General features: G+C 47.3%; 1 protein-coding gene across 13 annotated transcripts in view; it reads right to left on the reverse strand.

Annotated features, from left to right (window-relative positions):
- LOC119464155 (pre-mRNA-processing factor 39) overlaps positions 1-20,441 on the reverse strand; it is a 30,696-nt gene that overhangs the window by 9,437 nt on the left and 818 nt on the right. For 6 of the 13 annotated variants that reach the window (XM_049656218.1, XM_049656217.1, XM_049656216.1 and 3 more), the window contains 9 exons: positions 17,826-17,903; positions 16,973-17,736; positions 15,174-15,299; positions 14,757-14,872; positions 14,012-14,179; positions 12,610-12,862; positions 11,671-11,781; positions 10,701-10,865; positions 8,797-8,923 (listed from right to left, as the gene is read on the reverse strand). In XM_049656218.1, the coding sequence (XP_049512175.1) occupies positions 8,797-8,923; positions 10,701-10,865; positions 11,671-11,781; positions 12,610-12,862; positions 14,012-14,179; positions 14,757-14,872; positions 15,174-15,299; positions 16,973-17,248 (1,342 nt within the window). In that variant the 5' untranslated portion in view covers positions 17,249-17,736; positions 17,826-17,903. Of the gene's footprint in view, positions 1-8,796; positions 8,924-10,700; positions 10,866-11,670; positions 11,782-12,609; positions 12,863-14,011; positions 14,180-14,756; positions 14,873-15,173; positions 15,300-16,972; positions 17,737-17,825; positions 17,904-20,441 lie in introns of those variants that run through there. The other 7 variants (XM_037725001.2, XM_037725000.2, XM_049656220.1 and 4 more) reach the window with 6 other exon arrangements.

A 20,441-nucleotide genomic window follows, 5' to 3' on the forward strand; every position in this document is an offset into this window, starting at 1 on the left:
TTCTGTGGGCCCAAACATTCTTTAATTCGATCCAAAAATTGAGCTTCACTGGCATTTCGAACTTGACTCATCAGCATGCACACGCTTGACCTCTATGGTGACCACAATAGTGACCCCTTTAGTGGCAGCATCTGTCTCCACAGAGCTTATGGAACAGTGAATGCGGTGAACACACGTCACCTCCTGTTGAAAACAGCTATTTTCAGCCTGCCCTACGAAGATTTTCAAGCAATAACCATAACTCACAATGTCTGATTATGGTATTTACCCAATTCCAACACGCACCGAAACTGCCTTTGCAGCTTTCGTGCTTTACCGCATAACACGATGTATCACTGCTAAGCTGACTAAAAAACTGTGCAGCGAAGCTGGCTTTAGGGAAAGTGGCTGCCATTGTGCACCACATATTAGGCCCTTGCCCATTTTTCTCGCTAAAAACTTGGGCACACATTACATTTATACTGTGTTCAGGAGCTTTAATATCATTTCTGCATTAGTTTTCTACTTTGAACACATAGAAACCAGGTGCACATTTGGTTCCTAGGTATATTAGAATCAGGCAAACACGTACTGCCAAATGAATCAGTGGTGTCTTTTGCGTTCTTTCTGCATGTTGTTTAAATTGATCTGCTAGATTATTCAATCAGTCCCGTCATTTAACAGGAGTCAACTGTAACTACTTTACATCAAATCACACATTACTTGTGCACCTGTGTGCTTCCAGTACGCGACATATTATGTCTTTCGCAAGTGCGAGCGGTGCACTATGGCCACTAGTCGAAAAATGGTGTCACTCTGCTCGTTCAGTGGTAAATAGGCTCACATCTGCAACGTCCTCCGCAAAATAATCACAATGTACTTTGAAACAAAGTATGAAACTTAAGAGGGAGCTATAGCTCGGGGCTCCTATCCTAAATACATGAGAAAGGAGAAATCGCTTTTCTTGGCAACCATTGCTCTGAATTTGATGCCACCTTGACAACACTAGCCTTAGCTGCTTTAAGGTTCGCTACCAAGCTTCCTACTGTTCGGTGCTGTGTTTTTCATTGAAAGAATTCACAGCTGTTGGCAATGGTGCTGACTCTGCCTTTGTCATACCTCGCTGATGACTGGTGTTGCATAATGACGATTCCCAGAAGTCAGCTCTGCCGCAATATCAAAAGCGGAAGGGGGCCATTGTCATGCAACACAGTATGTATTACATAATTATACATGCGTGCACCCAACGTCTCCCGTCAGCCTGAGCACCGATATGCCTAGTGTACTTAGAGGCCCTTTACGGCCATTTCGGACATGCCCGTGCCAATTTGAGCGCTTGGGGGCAGTAAAAGCCATGCATTTTTTTTTTTGGACTGCCTGATTTTTCAGACGTTCTTATGCACCCTAGGGCGTTCAAAAAATCGGACGCTGACTGTAGTACAGTCGACGTCCGATTTCCCGGACCCTCAAGGGACCGCGAAAACGTCCGGAAAATCGGGCAGTCCGGAAAAACGAATGCACGTGAAAACGCACCTTTTTGGTAGGTATTTTTCGCTGACGGAGAGGGTCACGGCCGGAGTACAAGATTCTCATTGCTATTCAGCCAATGCATCGTTTAGGTGGCTCTAAAAAGAGCCGTTAAAAAAAAAAAAAATACGACGTGGCCGGCGCTACCTCATAGGTCAGCACTTGGGCGCAAAGAAGTCGCTTATTTTCTTTTGCACGGTCCGCTTGCCCGCGATCATGTCTGCCTCAATTTCAGTCAACGTCATGTTGCCGCTGTACACCGATGACAGTGTCATCAGTGCTCGCGTCAACTCCGAGCTCGTTGGCTGTGTAGGAGCTGGCTCTTCGTTCTCGGTGTCGGAGTCGTCGGAATCCTCCGTAACTTGAATGATTTCGTCATCGGTCAACTCCGCACATAGCTCGAGGTCTTTGTCAGCGTCGGCGAAGCCCTCAAAGGTTATCCCGGCTGGAATCGACACGCCGGCAGCGCGCAGATCGTCGAAGGCAACGTCCGCGGATGGCAGTTCCGTCATTTCGTCAGTTCGTCCACGGAGGGCAGTTCGCGGTTGGCAGTTCGTTCGAAGGCGCGGACGAAGACGAAGGAGCAGTCGGTGCCATCGCTGTAAACGGCGAATCCGCTCGACGAAAAGCGCAGCACGAAACAGCTAGGAACTCGGTGGATGCTGAAGGTCGGGAAACGTGATCACTGAAGATAGCGCGCAGCAGCAAACGATCAACCGCAGACACGACCGCAGAGCTGGCAGAGCTGACAAAACAACACGCGAACACAGAGGTTTGGCTTGGCTAAGCTACGGCTGGCAACGGATTGACACGTGCGGTTTCGAGGTTACGGCAGCCGCGGCGCGGTGCATGGTGGGTTCGAGGATATGAAAACAGCCAAAATGGCGGCGTCGGTGGTGACTTTCGGTCGGCGGTTAACAGTAAAAAGTCCGGGAAATCGGATGGCGAAGGCTATAAGCGTCCGGAATTTCGGACTTTTTAATACATTGACTCTATGAGAAACTTGACGGTGCCACAGATGAGTCCGGGAAATCAGGCACGTCCGGAATTTCGGGCGTCCGGGAAATTGGACGTCGACTGTACATCTAAAGTGGGCAAAATTGATGTATTATACATGGCTCTCAAGTACACCACTTATATATGGGGTTGTTCGTTTTCGGGTCAAACCCAAGTTTTACACCCCAAACATGTTTCAGGAGAATTGGGTCAAACCCGATTTCTCCTCGAATTCCAGAACCACATACAGTCGAACAATATTCAAGTTCCATGAAAATTCCGTTGTTATAACCGATATAACTGGGCTGCATAAAAAAACCAATAGGGGGATGGCAGAGCTGTTGTGAGAAAACTATAATAGTGCCTCCACCTCCCTCCTTCCGGCTGCTGGTTCAGTTGACTTGCTTAACTGTTTAACTCTGCTTCCTGTGTGCTCCGATCGCATGTAACAAGCCGCGGCTGTCGGCATGGCACTGTTATAACAACTGCAAAGCGGGGTCACGGCCGTTAAATGACATGCAAGCTCCGCCCGAGGCATCATTTTGGTGGCCTCAAAAGGGGCCTTTTAAAGAATGCAAGAAGGTTGCCGCAGCAGTCTCTCAGCTTCAGAAATCAGAAGAAACGCTGAGGCGAGCTCGCCAGAAGCATATCGCCACGCACTTCTCACAGGCTTGCCCGAGAAAACCCCATGTCCTTCAGCCTTGCTTGCTTTACGCGAAGCTTGCCGACATCCTTATCCCACGAAGGTCCCTCGTGAGAACGAAGCCCCAGAGGGACTGAATCATCTGCAGGGCCTCCTGCGAGGACAACGTTGAGGCAGCCTGCCCTACCGTGTCATCGCTGCCGTCGTCACTGTCACCGTCGCTATCCGATGCGAGCATGTTCGCGACGATCGCCTCATCGGTTTGAAGCACTTCCGTTTCCAAATCTATAGCAGTGCGCTTTCTTTTCACCGGCAACGTCGTGCATTGCCAATGATCAGTGGGTGGATCAGCCATCTTCCGTTTTGGCGGTGAGGTAAACGAGGCTGCGAAACGGGCGAAACCCCGTGGCCCAGAACAACTTCGATGCAACCAACAAAGATGAGCACGAGCGACTTTATCCGTCGGCAGAAATGCGTAGCAAGAGCAGCCATGAGCAATGCCCAGCGCTATCTGCTCTCAGCACCGTTGGCGTGGTCCATTCTTGTTTCAGAGGGTGGCGCGGTGTAGAGCTATGGGCGCAGCCCATTTGTATTTGGAGGGGTGAAGGGAGATGGGAGAGAGGTGCACGAGGCTGGCAATGCGGAGAGGGCTGGAAAACAACGCGCGGCGGCGACGTGCAGCGGCTCAAATTTATTTTATTTTTTATTTTCAAGGATTTCGCATTCCATTCTCTTTCGGCAGGGACACCCAGTAGCCAGACTTCATCGTTATAACCGATAATGCGGCATGGGGACAATGTAGTAAGCGGGTTATTTCACCATAGAAAACATACAAAATATGACGGTGCAGCAGCTTCTTATTGTTATAACCGATATATTGTTAAAACCGGTATCGTTTAAGGGGGGACGCGGGGATCAGATCGCGAAAATCACGAGAAAAATCGGTTTTTGGAAACCCCGCATTTCGGTATCTGCAACGCCTAATCTACGCTGTATCAAAATGGTTTGGCTGAAAACGCGCTAAAAGTGCCCGAAAAGAATTAATTTGTCAGTGCGCAGGGCGAGAAAACAGCTTTAAATCGCGCAAAATCACCGCCGTTCACGAAGCCATATCTCGTATTTCCCGCCACCGAGCGCCGCCATCTTGGTATCGTTCGAAAGCTCAAAGTTTCGCCGTTCCACTTCTCAATTCGTCGGTCGTCGCCATCTTGTAACACACGCACAAACACAAAAGAAGCGCGGGTCTGCTGGAGGTAGTCACACGGGCCCTCCGATGAAAGCGGGCCTCTGATTGGCTGCCGTGGTGAAAGGCGTCTTCCCATTGGTTACTGCTGCGGCAGCGGGCAAGATGGCAACCGCAGTTGTCTGCTTCGCAAACCATGCCGGCGTCTTCACTTGACATGCAGAATTCGGATTTCTGAGAGCGCCCAGTTTAGTTATGGATCGTAGCTTGTTGGAGATGAAAGTTTGGACGAAGCACGCCTTCTGAATACGGAAGCGCAAGCCTCCTACGGCGAGAAAAATACGGGGATTAGCGGGAGAAGCGGAGGAGCACCCGACTGAACGTGCCGCGCTACCTTGCACCGTGGATTACGTGCCACGCTATCTTGCACCGTCTGACTAAAGCAGCGAAACCGACAATTGCCCTGTGCCATCGGTACCGACAACGCAGTGGACGGAAGACGCGCCTCGGCGTACGGCCGCGCGAATCAGCCGAGATCGTATCGACGCGGGTCGAAGGTCACCATCACCGGCAAAGACGGTGTACTTAGTTTGGTGCATCGTGCGACACGGACACGCCGCCTCTGAGCGAGCCCCAACCGTCGACGAGCTACAGTGTGATAACCGAAGATTCACCGGACAAATAGTCGCCTGAACGGCGCACGATTCAGATGCGTTTCGTGTCAGCGGTGACGGCAGAATCGCAAACATGCAGCGTGCGCGACTCCCTTCGCGCGATGTCCACAACTGAACGGAAGTTCAATTTGATGGACTAGCCAGGCTATGAAATTTTCAAAGCCCACCAAACGAAGAGGCAAAGGTACAAGAAGATGCTTGGCAGCACTGATGCCAAAAATTACCGCCCTGATGCGTTCTAATAAACCTGCACTGCTTGCAAAACTTTGCAGGTCGTTTTCTCAATAGTGTTTTTTTTGTTGGTCACCTCGCTCGTGGAAAGCATAGCACAACAATGGCTGGACCGATTTTGGTCCAGTTTGTTTTGCTGTGATCCATAAACTGTGCTGCACATCAAGACAGTCTTGAAATGTTCATTTATTTTTCCATTATTTAATTATTTCAGAATAACTACATGGCTCTATGCAGTGAAACACAAGGCACGTGCATGCCATATCGAGTAAAAAATTATAAGGGGACTAACAAAAAAATCTAACACTGTCTTGATATAGATTAGACATTTGGGCGAACATACACAGTATTCCCAGTTTCGTACCATGTTTCGTTACTGTGCCAGGCTTTCCACGAGCAAGGGACTTGTAAACTTTTGTAAATTCTTATAAAACAAAAACTAATGAAGATATCGTAATGAAATTTTAGATTTGCCTCTCTATTGCAATGTACAGTGTGTGTGCCAAATTTCAGCCCTTTCTGTCAAGAAACAAAAAAGTTATTTTTCATCCCCTCCTCCCCCCTTAAGGGGACAGACTCATTTTAGACACTTTTTCTTTATTTATCCATCAATTTTAATGCAACTGCACTGGCTTGTGTAGTTTTTTCTGCTGATTTCAAATATGTAATTACTTTTCCAGTAAGTTATTTTGTTCCTGAGATAACTGAAGTTCATCTTCCATTGTTTAAGGACACAATAGGAAAAAAAGTGTTTAATTAAAAATTATATTTAAGCTATGGCTGAATAGACTAATGACTGAAGATTGATATAATGCAAGCACTTTTTTTATTTGGCCATTCTTAGCTATTTTACAGCACAACAAACTTTACTCTTTGAAAAGCACCTGCCATGCAGTTATAATTTTAACGATTAATTAATTATGAAGGCTTGTGCTCAAAAATCTGCTTGCATACTTGGATTGTGTATGCATTTAGGTTTCCATTGCAAAAAGAATTATTGTTGTACCTGCCCTAGGTGCCGAGATATGTAGGCCTCAAAATTGAAAAGAGTCATAAATTTACATGTTGAGAAAAGTGCAAAAAACAAATAGCACACAGTTTATTTAAAAAATAACAAGTAGAATGTGGATATTTTTCAATGCAGGTGCTAAAAGCCACCAGGGATATAGTCTGACTGCAGCTTAGCGTTGTAGTGGCGCTTTAGTGCCTGCTGGACACGCTCGGTGCTTGCATGCTTGCGTGTAGACTCAGCCGCTCGGTGCCCTCGTTCGCACCCGGCACAGAAGTTGCTCAACACAACATAGTCGAGCACTAGCCCAGTGAAGAGTTCAATCACCGCGCCCACACCTATGTGAGACGAGTGCCCGCGTGTCATCCACGAGCCGTCAAATGAAACGGCAATGTTGTTGGCGTTTTGAATGTCCAGTTCTTTATAAAGTTGCCGAACTGACGTCGCGCACTCGCTGGTGACTTTTTCGGCTGCGCGAGTTGCTGCAGGAGTCAACTTTTGTTTGACATATCCCTGCCACGTTTTTTTATGGAGACCGCGATGGGAAATGTTCATAGTAGAAAAAATGTCATTCATTGCTGCTTGACGATTGCCAGTAGACTGCATCGCTCGAGCGGCGAGGATGTTCACGGCGAACGGATTCACTTTCTGATCGCCGTCCACCCGCGGAGAACTCCATCCTTCCGCGATGTCCCCAGTTTGCACAGCTGACACACGGCTTTCACGGCAAGGCCATACTCTCTCTCGCGTTTGTACAAGCTGACGTTGCCGCCGCCGCAAAATTTGCATTTTAGAACGCCGAGCAGTCCACTCAAACACTGAATATCGGCAATGAAGAAACTCTCCTTGTCGCTCTGTTGAGTCGGAGCAGCGCTGGCCGGTGCGTCGTTGCTGTCATCAAAAAAATCAAGTTTTCTTTTCGTCGCGGCGGTTGAAGCAAGGAGTTTTGTATCGGCTTTTGTCTGCCTTGCCTGCAGATCTGACGGCGTCAGCATCAAAGTATCGCGGCGCACGCGGCCGCTGTTTGTCGTAACTCCGCAGGCTGGCTGGCCAGCGAGGCCTAATTCTCCGTCAGCGGCCTCGGGCGACTCGGCGAATCGCTCTTTGTCGGCGGCTGGGGTGGGTGACACGGAGCCTCGATCTTCATCCGCGCGTTCCGCTGATCGACGCGGCAGCGGCTTCTTTCCTTCGTCGCAGACGCGGCTGTTATCTGTCGGAGCATCGCAGACGCCCGACAAGCTTACATCGGCGGCGGCGGCTGGCGACCCATCACGTTCTTCGTCGACGCTTCCCGGTGGTAGACGAGCCTTGAAGTTGTTGGCCAAAGACTTCTTCCTTTTCTTGCCAAACTTATTCCGCGAATGGAACTTTCGCGCTGAACCAGGCATTGCGAGAGCTTTGGTCGTAAGCGCGCAGATCGAAGTGCTGGCAAAATGGCGGCCCAACTGTCACGTTTTTTTTTGCGTTGCGACGCGCCAAGCAGACGACGCGGGTCACGCTCAGCCAATGAGATGGCTCCGTGACCTCACGTGCGCCCAGCAGCCAATAGCATTGCGCATGTTGCTTTTTTTTGTTGGCTTTTTTCTAAACAACCAATGAGTGAAACGAAGTGGCGACAGCGGGAATTTCAAAACGAAGAAATGCTCTTTCAAACGAGACCAAGATGGCGTCTACGGTGTTCGCGAAACGGCAGCTCTGCGTCGAAAGAAAACTGCCGTTTTGGCGTCGGATTCCGCGCGAGCTCGACTCGCGCGTGCTGTTTGAAATGTTATTACGAATAAATTACCGATTTCTGGCGTGTGAAAATTGGCAGACAGATAGAAAAATGCTCGCAGAACGCTAAAATGCCATATAAAAAAAATCGACTTTTTCACCATTTTCCGGTCCCAAAGACCCGTCTCCCCCCTTAAGTGGGTTCAACTGTACTATACTTTCTCTTTTTTAAGCACTGCATGGAGTTTGAGGTGCACACGCGCTAGCTACCCTAACTGGGACAACGAAGTTAGGTCCTGTTCGCGTAAGTTAACTCCAATGACCTATAGTTCATTTCACAAGCTGTGTGGAGCACTGTGGACTCTACACGGCTCCCAAACCACCCAACGAGCGTGCCTAATTCTGACTTAGTAACTCACCGTGACATTCTACGACATGTTGCGCATGCAGATGATAATGTAAGTTAACAAGTATGTGTAAAAAAAGTCAATGACCGGCTTTTTGCAAATAAAATGTTTAATTTCCTAAACTTCATCAATGCTCATTATTACTTATGAATTTCCAAACAAACACGGAATTTAGGAGTATTTGCTAGAAAACCTTGATGTCCCCACCGATTACCAGCTTGAAACAGATCCCCAGTTTTAAGGCGTTAGTACGTTAAACAGATATAAAACCTGAAAACGAACAACCTTACTTATATATGACTAGGACTTCTCCGAAACCCTTGTAGACATTGTAACACAATCAGGTATGATAAAAATACATCATTCTTTTTTTCTGGCGTAGTAGACTGATAGCGCATGCAAAAACAGATTTCGTGTATAAAGCCCACTCTTACCATGCTTCTCCTCATAGGTAGCCCAGGCTAGGCTGATGCTTGGCTTGCGCACCAGGTGTGTTGTGCAAGCCCGCCGGAAGACATCGTTCACCTTCTCCGGCTCTGCAGTGTCCAGGTACTTTATGTACTGTAACAGACAAGAACGACCAATGGGTTTTCTTGGTGCAAAGGTCAGTTTTGGCCGAAGAGTGCAAGGCATGGTAACAATGAGTTAAGAATGGTACGCAAAGTGTGAATGAAACATGGCTGTAAAGAGGCCTAAATTAACTTTTTCGAATGAACGAAGTTGAGCTGGTTGGTATAAAGTCATGATGGGCGTACAGATACGGATACGAGAAGAGGGAATAGGACGCGTTTGTACAGTTCCTTTTCCTCTTGTCTGCAAGCCTACCACATTTACTGCACGCCTACTGTATTTTAGGCGAGGGAGAGGGGGGGGGGTCCTACTCTGGCGGCTGCTGGTTACGGCGCTGTACCTTGAAAGCAATCTGCGACGTGGACAAAGTGCGCCCAGTGCTGGTAGCGCCGTATGCGCCGTGCTTTCGACGTTGAGTTCGCGTTGAAGCGAGAGATAGCATGGAGGTAAATTCGCTCGTTGCTGCTGCCACGCTTCCAGTCATCAAGCGAGATGTGTTCATGTTTACCTGTGCGTGCGTGACACCGTGCTTGCTAATTTGGTTAGTAAGCAAATGTTTAAAACTTCTTAAGGACGATAAAACTACTCTCCTTACTTCGTATAGCTGTCTACTAATTTGCTACTGTAATTGATGCTTCTTGTTTTTTTACTTTGGACTTTCGTCGCTCACTCTGTACAATAACGTTGTTAGACATTGCGACCAATGTTGCGGGAGTGAGGCATTTCGGATATTACACATTTCGGATCAAACACATTTTTTGTCGGATTATCAGGGTCAATTGTAATGAGAGCCAACTGTATACAGTGGAACCTCGTTGATACGATTCTGCCTAATATGTTTTTCGGGATAATACCCTTCTTTTTCTTTTCCCGATAATACGATTTGGTTGGATAATATGTTGGACGATACGATTTTCGAATGATACGCTTCATTTTCCCATGCCCGTGAAGATCGTATGAACAGGGATTCCACTGTACATCAAAAACATGACAAGTGAAGTGCGTTATAAACGTAAAAGAAACAAGAATGAGAAGTTGGCACCTTTATTGCAGCCAACAGCACAAAGAGAAAGAACCAAACTTAGGCGATGTGTCACAGGAACAGTTGCGATCCGCCCAAAGCTGTACTCTCAGCTGATCACTTTCGAGGATAGTACTTTCACTTTTTGGGTCATGTCGCTGGTCTAGTGCAATGCCTTAACGATGCGCCCGCTGGAAGTGAAAGATCCGGTCTGGCACTATAAGCGGTTACGTAACGTTGTAGGTGATCTGAGCTGTATTACTTTCTCCAAAGAAAAAAAAAAAAAAAAAAGAAGTTTACTTGTAGTGTTATGCTATAATTAGATTACGACTTTTCTCACCCCCACCTCGCAGATTTGCACAGTGCTGATCTCGTAATTATCACCTGAGTACACCCGTGACTCACCACCGTAGCTAAGTGGCTATGGCGTCACACTGCTGAGCTCTATGTTGCGAGTTCAATCCCGGCTGCGGCAGCCACATTTCGATGGAGGTGTAATGCAAAAATGCTTGTGTACTTAAGATTTCGGTGCACGTTAAAAAAATCCCAAGGTGGTCAAAATTAATAGAGTCCTCTCCCCACTATGGTGTGCCTCATAATAAACCCATGGTTTTGGCATGTAAAATCCAATAATTTTTTTTTTACTACGCTGTGATGGAAGACTATGAAAGATGAAAAACACAAATGCTTGATGCAAAACACTCGTCCTCCCAGACGAATACAAATAAATAAAGAGCCGCTGCTCACCTTCATCCACATGTCTTCGTACAGGGCGCAGGCGATGAGACACCGTTCGTAGAGTATCACAGTCCGCGCGTGGTTGCCGTTCTGGGTCTCGAAGTCCAGGTACTCGCGCCAGTTCTTCAGCTGCAGCCGCTCCAGGGGTTTCACGTGGAAGTAAGGTCGCTTGATCTGACGAGAACAGATTGAGGAAACGCCAAACGATTGTTAATAATTGAAAGGCAGCTAAATTTGACTCTGCCGATGCATTTGTCAACAGCATTTCAATTCACAATTTCACACAGGTTGTTATGCGGCACATACCAGTACAGTCGACTTTCGTTAAATCGACCTGGACGGGACTGACAAAACTGATCAAGTTATCTGGGCTTAATTAAAAAATAGTCAACAAATCAAAAAACAAACATACAAACACACTGGTGCTTTATTTGGCAGTACTCACACAATTCTAGTGCACCCTCGAATCTTAGCACACACCTAAGGTTTATAACTACTATGTAAGAAAAGACGGTGTACCCCAATCTAACACAAATCCCATTTGATAACGAGACAAGAAGTGGCATGTGTCTGATTTTCACAATCGGAAAAAGATTTTTCTGAAAAACCAGCAGAACTTACCTTCACAAGCTTAACTATCATCACCACTACCAGAAAGCTGTTTATCACTGTCACTGGACTGCAACATGTCTATGGGGTTAATTTTTGTTTGATATCCTGATTTCTTGGACTGCGCAAACATTGCGAACATGATAGTGGCCTTTGCCTAGGCTAGCTGCTTCACCATTTTTTTCTGCAACATGGAACGAAAACAGGTGACGTAGTTCTGTTGCTAGCTTAGCATGTAAAATAAGATCTTTAGAATAAGCTAGACAAGTTTACCATTACTGTAGAAAAATGGCTTGAAACCATTGTGTGCTCTGTTAGCAGCAAACTCCAGCAAGGGTCCGAGTTGGAATGATAAGAACAGTAAGCTCACCCCTTCTTCGAAAGCCCACCGCCGGCCCACTTCGGCCTCGTTCGCCTTGAACAGTTCTCGCCGTTTCTCGACCACCTTGTCCCGGATGTACTTTGCCTCGTTGTCATTCTTCTGCAAAACAAAAATAATTTCACACGCATTGAGACAGACAGTTATGTGAGGCATGCACAAAACGCACACAGGTGTGTTGTTTCCAGGAAACTCCAGTACACTCATGCCAGTATCGGTCCTACAAGTAAACAGCCTAAAACAAACTCCCATCCTAGGATGAAAACACCAAATGAAGCAGGACCATCATGAACGTCCAATCTAGAGCCAGAATTAGCTCACCTTGCTTGTTCTTCCCTTATTTCGTGCTTGGAACATGAGAATGGCTGGCTAAGTCGGCTATAATGGGTTGTTTACATGTGGGGCCTATGCTAGCACGAATGTAGCCTAATGGAGTTACGCTTGGAGAAGTTACACCAATGTCTGTCCAACCTTGAGCCAAGGCTAGCCCAGCACCAAACAAAGCAGAAACTATTTTTAGCGTAACTCCAGTAGGCTACACTAAAGCCAGCATAGAACCCACATGCAAACAGCCCATTATAGCCAACTTAGAAACCCCATTTCCAGGATCAAAACTCCAAATAAGGCAGGAACAAGCAAGCTTGGCTAACATTGGCTTCAGATTGGCCACACACTGGTGCTACTCATGTCATAGCTTGATTCCAGTATACTCGTACCAGTGTTTCCTAGTGCATTAAACCATTTTCATATCACATGCCTGACCTCGAGATACAAATGGCAAAAGCTGAAGAGGGAAGAAGGCAAACATCAGCACTAAGTCGGCCCAGCCAATGCTTGCACTAAGCTGGATAATTTCTTGATTTAACGCCGTCAACGCCAATGAAAACAAGTCAGCCTGTGAATGTCCCGGCCCCAATTCTCAGCACCCACCAGTGCTTTGGTGTCTTCCTTCGTGGCGTCCTCAACACCTGGGGGCGGAGCGTCGTCCACGCCCGGCGGAGGGGCATCCCCGTCGTCCTCGTCAATTTCCATCTGGGCGGAGCCGGCCTCGTCGCCGGACTGGCCAGGCGGCCCCACAGGCGTGGCTTTGCGCATGGACTCCATGTACTGCTGCCTCAGCTGCAGGAACTCATCTGTGGACAGTATGTCCTTAGGCAAGTGTGTCTTCACATGCTCCTGGAACCTGCACAGTGACATCATTGTCAGAAGAAAAACATTTCATCGACTCTCGCAGCCAACATGCGCAGCTCCACATCAAGCAACTATTGTTGCCAAGGCTGGCCTGAACGATTACCGTGACAACCAAGCACACCCTCGCAACTGAATGCCTCAAGTGTGACAGTGGACAGGTGGTGCGTGTAACACTTAGTGTCAACAGTGTTAATCCGAGCATAATCTCGATGCCAAGACCATACATGCTGATGAAGCTGAACACTTTGCTGTGAAAAACAATTCCGCAGATCTCTCCGTCTAAGGTGCCAGCGTTGCCTGCATAACGGACATTCTTTGTGAAACATCCCAGAAGGTGCTTGACACTGTTCTGCCAACGCCCCTATGAGTGACGCACGCGACAGACAGGTTTCGACGCTGCGAAGCAAGTCTTCAATATACAGCGATGTGGCAACATATGGCGAAATAAACATAGGCAACAGACTACACCATCTTAAGGATTCGTTGCTCTGCCATGTTCTTCGGTGACACATTGGCAGTGAATGTAACAACTGCCCATGAGAATGTGATTGCATTATCGCACGCCCAACTCCGCAGAACTTACTGAAGGCAGCAACTACCACGGCCTCCTCTCCCGCTTAAAATAATTTGAAATTCTGTTAATCCGACCCTGGTCGGATTAACAGAATTTTTAAATTATTAAAAAGTTCAAATTAAAGAAGGCGCTTGACAAAATATTGCCTTCGTTGTGGATTTCTGAGCACGGTCAAGTTCACCAATGCGGATGGAAACAGGGCTTATTATCTCAAAGAAACTAAAGGGATGTGATATGTGCTGTAGTGGAGAGCTATTTTGACCCCCAGGGATTCACCATGGAAAAGACGTATGGACAAACCAACAGAAATTGCAAAAAAGTGCCAACTTGGACTGACTGGTACGTGTTATAGCTGAGTAGAGTGACACCACATAGGACAGGGCAAACTGAAGGAATGAACAAAACAAGTTGACTATCAATAAAATTTGGTTGATAGTGCCTTGTCTGTTCCTTCAGTGCGCCATTACTCTGCTCGGGACACAGCCAACCCCGTTCCGAGCTTTTTAAACAGACCCCGATCACATACCAGGCAACTCCAAGTAGCAGAGCTAGTGCGAAACTGCTCACTTTTCGAAGTGGTGCCCATAGAGCTGGGTGGGCACCTGGAGCACGCGTTCGTAGATGGCGGTGACCTCCTTGAGGTTCTTGTTCTCCAGCTCCCACGTGACAAACATGTCCCAGAGACGGTCCGACCGGAAGTCCTGGCCCGACGACTCGATGGCACGCTCGAACAGGCTGCGGACGAGAGCGCAAATGCAGCCACGTCTCACACACACACTGCAACAAACTTTGCACCAATAATGCCAGCGCTGCACACACTAGTCCCAACTCCGTATCCCATTGCAAAATTTTGCATTATAGTAGACACACATTCGTGAGTCTTTGTGCCCATCAGCCGCGCCAAAATATCCTAGAAATTCAATTGTTAAGTGGAAGTGTGATTTGCCAAGTGAACTTGGACTAACAGATCGCTACATGGCACTGCTCCTCATGAAGGCAAAATGTCCACATTACCTGCACTACAACTTGGTAGATGAATTCTTAAAAAATCCGAAGCGTGCTATTGCAGAAAATTATGGTGCCCACAGCCGTGCTATCAATTATTGATTCTGGTGCTGCCTCTCAGCTTTGCTCTCCTACACAAGTCATGTCTTCCTACGTTCCTTCCCAAGCACAGCTCGGAACTATAACAAAATCCAGTCACTTCGAGTGGCACATCCACGAAATGCGCGTGCAACAATGTCAGCCCAGACGCTAACATCAGCGTGGTTGTGCAGAACACGATGAATGACCAGATCTCATTGCTGCTCACTTTTTAACCTTGGTGTAGTAGTTTTCTTCATCCTTGAAATGCATCTTGACGAAGTTGATGTAGTGAATCCACAGGTCGACACTCAGCGGAATGGCGGCGACCCCTCGCTCGAATGTCTGGAAAGGGTGCAACGGCGACGCAGGTCAAGCTTACAAAGTCACGCAGTCCGCTGCAGAGCACAAATTCGCTGACCAAGCAATTTCTGCAGTACCTACCCAAAAGTCTAATGTAGCCACTTACGTGAAGAACAACAAAAACCTGCTGTGCGTATATCTCATGTTAGACACAAATGTGTGAGAAGCGATTCGCTTGCCATGACCAGTACAAGTACTGAAGAGTGGCCTGCAACGAGGACGCGACAGGAAAATGTGGCCAGCCAGCCGAAATTTGACATGCGACTGTGAAATGCGTCCCCACCTCCTCAGCTTTGTCGATGGAGCACAGCTTCTTCTCCATGTCGGCGTACTTCTTCCAGTAGCCATAGCAGTAGGGGTAGTAGGAGAAGAACTTGTCAAAAGCCTCCCGCGCCGCTGCCAGGTTGTTCTGTAGCAGACAAAGGCAGAAACAATAGGGATCACTAGGCTGTTTTATAAAAGCATGTGCAGTTATGACCATTTGCGCAAAGGCAGTAAAGGTGCTACGACCTGCTACATTCAAGCTCTCTGGGAAGCATGTAATTAGGCACTATGTATGGCTAATTAAATCCCCATAGCTGCAGAAGTCAAAGCACTCCTGCTGCAGCAGCAATGCCTCCTGTTAGGCCTAACGGTGTCAAAAAAGGAACTTTGCCTTGAAAGAGTAGCAAGCAATTAGTAACAAACTGCAACTGAGAAGCTCTTAGAGGAGCATGTAACACGAGAATGGCACGGTCTGTGTTATAGCACTGTGCTGCCTTCTCGTAGACAGTGTTATAACACTAAGTCGAAGTTCTTCTGCAGCAGCACTGGCGCCATCTATTAACGCTAACAGCGCCGAAACAAAAATCACCTTAAGTAACAAATCATTCCTAACGTGCCGCAACATCTGGTAGATAGAAATCAAAGCACCTATTCAGGAACAGTGGAGTCTTTTGTTAGGCCTGGTGGCATCAGGACAAAGAATGTGTGTGAAAGTGATAAATCTCCACTAATTTGCCATGATGCCGCCTGGTGGACAGAAACCAAAGCACGTTCATGGCCTCGCAGCATCAAAACGGTCAAGTTGTCGCAAGAACAGAGAAAAATAATCGCCACTGCGTTTGACCAGCTACTTTTCTCATGTAAAGAAGAGCGAGTAGCAAGAGTAGTAAGCGAGTGTGCGAGGTACTACCATGTTGTCACACTGGCTACACAAGACATAGAAAGCCCAAAACACAAAATCTACAAGACAGCTCCCAGTTCCCTTCTTGCACTTAATAGATGTGTACAATGGGCGCATTATTTTACAGAATACACAAGTATTATTCACAAACTATTCTGAGACTGTTCACTATCGAATAGTTACAGTGCAAGAAAAAGGCAATGTATACTGCCCAGGCTGGGCTGATGAACAATGCTAACAAATGGCCCACTGTCTGTCCCAAACAAGCCAGCCAAGTGGCAATGCAAACGTCCCCATTGCTAACACAGCTTTGGAGTGCCCTTGAATAAGTCAAACCTCGACTTAACAAAATTCGCGATGTAACAAGCTATTTTTATTTCCCCATCTTAGTTCTATTGAATCAATGAAACCTCGATATAAAATTTTTCGTTGCAAGTACAACTTCGTTATTATCGAGGTTTGACATTGTAGCACACACCTCAGAAAACTAGATGGGGCAGTTCACTTACATTCCCCGTATGCCCAGTTTTCTATTCTACACTCCACCACATGTCCCAAGCAGTAGGTAAAGTTGCCACACTATAACAGCCATGCAGAGCTATGGCGCCGCTACAGCATTTGCTGCCAGTGGTCCAAAACACTGGAGTAGCTGTACTTTCATCCTGACTCGCATAACAGTAAAACCAAGACGCGCAGGTTTGCTCGCTCGCATTCCCTAGGCTGGCATCCCAAGAGTAACAGAGAATAGCAGAGATTCTTTTTGTGTTAGCAGATGAAAATGACACAAGCAGACGACGAAATGAATCCCCAGGAGTGGAAGTCTATGGCCCAGCTGCTTTTTCAGTCAGCAGAAGAAAATGGCCAGCCAGACAACATACACTCGCTGCATGTAGAATGTTTTGGGGCTAGTAACTCACCTCCTGCTCCACGTACTGCAGCAGGTAGGTCCATCCCGTGAAGTCTGCCGGGTTGTTCCGCACCACCTGCCAGTACTTCTCCAGCTCCACAGACTCCTTACCTTCTTTCTTGGTGTCACCGGCGCCACCTATGCCCGTCCACCCGTACCAGCCGCAGGAGGGGGAGGAGGAAGAAGAAAGGGCAAAAAGACGAGACATGCAACGGGTTAGTGCACGCGGGCCAATGAACCTGTCCACCCACAAAAGAAACGAGATAGAGGCGAGAGAGGAAGGCATCGGCTTTTAAAGAGGTGGTTATTACCTTGGGGCAACCCTTTAGCTTACAAGAGTAGTAAGAGCGGCCTCCTCCCCAAGGAGAGGGCGGGCGTCATCATTCCACTGTGGCAATGTCCCGTCTCGACGTGACGTCTACACGTTGCGACCAAGAGAGAGCGTGTGTGTCTACAGGAGGGTCCGCGGGACACAACAGCACAACGCAAACAGGTCAGAATAAAACAAAGAGAGATGCACATCAATGGCGGCCTCCTCCGCCTGTCGGCAAAAAAACAGCCGGCATTTTGTTTTGTTTTTTTTTGTGTGGGACTTAGAGGGCGCACCTGTCGGCCGTCGCTGCCTTGGGGGCGACCGTGGCACCCCCCCTGCCGGCCGAGGGGGGCGGCAGAAGGCATGTGCATGTTTTGCCAGAAACGCAAAAACAATCGAGTGCCCCCAAACGGAGGGTTGTGGGGGTGGGCCGGCGGCCGTTTTCTCACCGAGCCAAGTCACTGAAAAGCGATCGGGGGGGAGTGACTGGGGGATCTGGGGAGCGAAACGGGGGGCCCCCAGTGGTGGCACACCGCTTCGTCCTGCTCACCTTTGGCGTCAACTGACGCAGAGCTCGTGCTGTCGCTTCCATTTTTGCTTGTGTGCATCGTGCTCGACTTGGCGTGTGCTGGAAAACATAAATACAAAAATGAATTACAATGACCCAACGTTGCACGAGAGTTGGTGGGTCTCTTTGATTATCCATTTCTGACAATCCCGGACTGTCCAAGGCAGTGCTTTCAGCCAATCAACGTTGCATACACAGTGTGTGGGAGAGTCCCGACTCTCGGGGATGGATAATCGAAGAGGCCCAGTGCTAGCTAATGATAAGCCAAATGTTAGCAGACAGGAAGACAGCCATAAAGATTGCGGGCTGACAAGGGTAGCTCATATTTTAGGTGAGGATGAATAGCACTGTGCGAGTCATGTAATGCATAAAAACAAATATCTGCTGGCCTGTTAAGACAATGGTTGCCCAGGGAAGAGAAACGCAATCAAGGGTGGCAGAGTAAGTGCGGTGACGAGGATAGAAAAGTTTCTGCTCCGAAATCGCAGCAGTGAGTTAGCTAATGCAGGATCTTGGCAACTGGAGATCAAAGTGAAAGCCTTTTATTCAACAGTGGGCTTAAAAGGCCAGCAGTAAAAAAAACTTAACTTTGGCTGAATTGGTTAGAAATTAGTAGTATACTGTTCCAGCACATCGCCTCCGAGATTTTCAGCGTGCTGCCTAATCTTGGAGGGCATGCCAAAAAGCAGCACTAGTTCTCAATGCTTTGGGTTTCATGTCACCTCTAGCAAGTGGTAATGTCAGCTTTTTTTTTTTTTTTTCCAGTTTCGGTATCAAAGACACGCATTTTTGCAAACTTTTCATGAAACATCCACTCGTGCATCAAACGTAAAATTTTGCGTTGGGGCTTGACAAAAATATCCTAGCACGGAAACACACCAAGAAAAATGGGAAACAAACACAATAATGAATGCTGGTAAAAGTGGTGCTTGTTGTGTCAAGTTTGCTGCCTCTTACGCAAGAAATGTATAACCACCTACCCTAAGCTTTTTTTTATGCTTACATGACCATAATGACAATGTGAAAAGAAAGTAAACCTGAAGATTCAAAGCAATCCTGCAGATTGCTTTGAATCTTCTGGTCAGAGTATATTGGCTTGTTCACCGTGAACAAAAATCACTAGAAAAAAAATTTGTGCATGATCTGCAGCTATAAGTCCACATCCATTCCAAGTATGCACCAGCACAGATTGGGAATCATTTCATGTTTAAACTTCCAAGTGAACTTCAATGCTGACAAATATATTCTAGTGAAGTCAGCTTGTGCTTGCATTATTGCAGCATTTTGCAGCAAAATGCATGAAAATGGTTCCTGCACTTATTTATGTGGGGAAAAAATTGTTGGGCTGAGGAATGGGTTATCGATATTACAAGAGGTGAAAGATACGAAATGCCTGGAAATCGGTAAGCAACATGCTTTTTCCTAACTGAAAAGAAATTGCAATGAACAGGCATCTATGCCTGGAAGTATTTATACCATACTAAGGGCCCATTCACACTTGCGACTAGGCGAGGTCGCGCGACCAAGTTAGTCGCAAGTAGTCGCAAGTAGTCGCAAATGGTCGCTTTTCTCGAAATGCGACCGTTTTGGGCCAGTCGCTTACTGCTCGATTTTTCAGTCACACGACCGCAGTCGCAGAACAGCTGAACCAATCGGATGCGAAGGAACAGGATGTCCGTATACGCTGCCACTTATTTTACGCGGCGATGACATTTCAAGCAGACGTGAACGGCATATCGCGAGACATTTCGGTTCAGCGACTCGTCGGTCGCATTTGTCAGTATGAACATTGTTCGTCTTGAGTAGCTTTCTGGTCGCCAGTCGCAATCGGTCGCGCGACCTCGCCTAATCGTAAGTGTGAATGGGCCCTAATACCACCTGATGGAAATACTTGCTCAAGTTAGCAAGTTATACCGGTGTCACATGACCACTTTTGATCGCGATCAAGCCCGATCTGGATCGATATTCTCAACTGCGATTGGCTTCCTCGCGCAGCCTTGCGCAAAGGAGCCAATCACGACCGAGAAATTCGATCCGGATCGGTCTTGATCGCGATCAGAAGTCCATCGTGTGACACCTGTATTAGATAAGTCTGCTTTTAAATGACTAGCATGGGGGACATAGATAAGTCTGCTATTAAATGACTAGCATGGGGGACATTTTAACTGAAAACTGTTCCAAGACGCTATCGACACAAGTGGTTAATGTCAGGACAGCATGATACGAACATGAGGCAGACTAGCGTCCTCTGAATAAGGATTATTTTAAAGCAGAAACGACCAGCACGACCTAAATTGCATCGCGGCACTTGTGAACATGGGCCAGACGAAACTACTGAAACGAACTAAGCATGAAAAGCTGAAAATGAGCGCTTATTACTGATACACAGCGGAGCAAGCTGAATAAGTTCAACCTACTACCACGAATTTTTTTTTTTTTATTGATATGAAAATGACAGATGTCTGAGGCACGGCTTCTTCCGCGTCGACATTTCGCAAAATGCGTACCGTTCAAGCCAAGGACGCGAAACTAGTCCTCTAAACATTAACTATTTTCATCGCACCAAACACGCCAAGATTAACGCGGAGAGCGGGCAGA

The sequence above is a fragment of the Dermacentor silvarum genome, chromosome 9, assembly GCF_013339745.2.
Source record: "Dermacentor silvarum isolate Dsil-2018 chromosome 9, BIME_Dsil_1.4, whole genome shotgun sequence".
Taxonomy (NCBI): Eukaryota; Metazoa; Arthropoda; class Arachnida; order Ixodida; family Ixodidae; genus Dermacentor; species Dermacentor silvarum.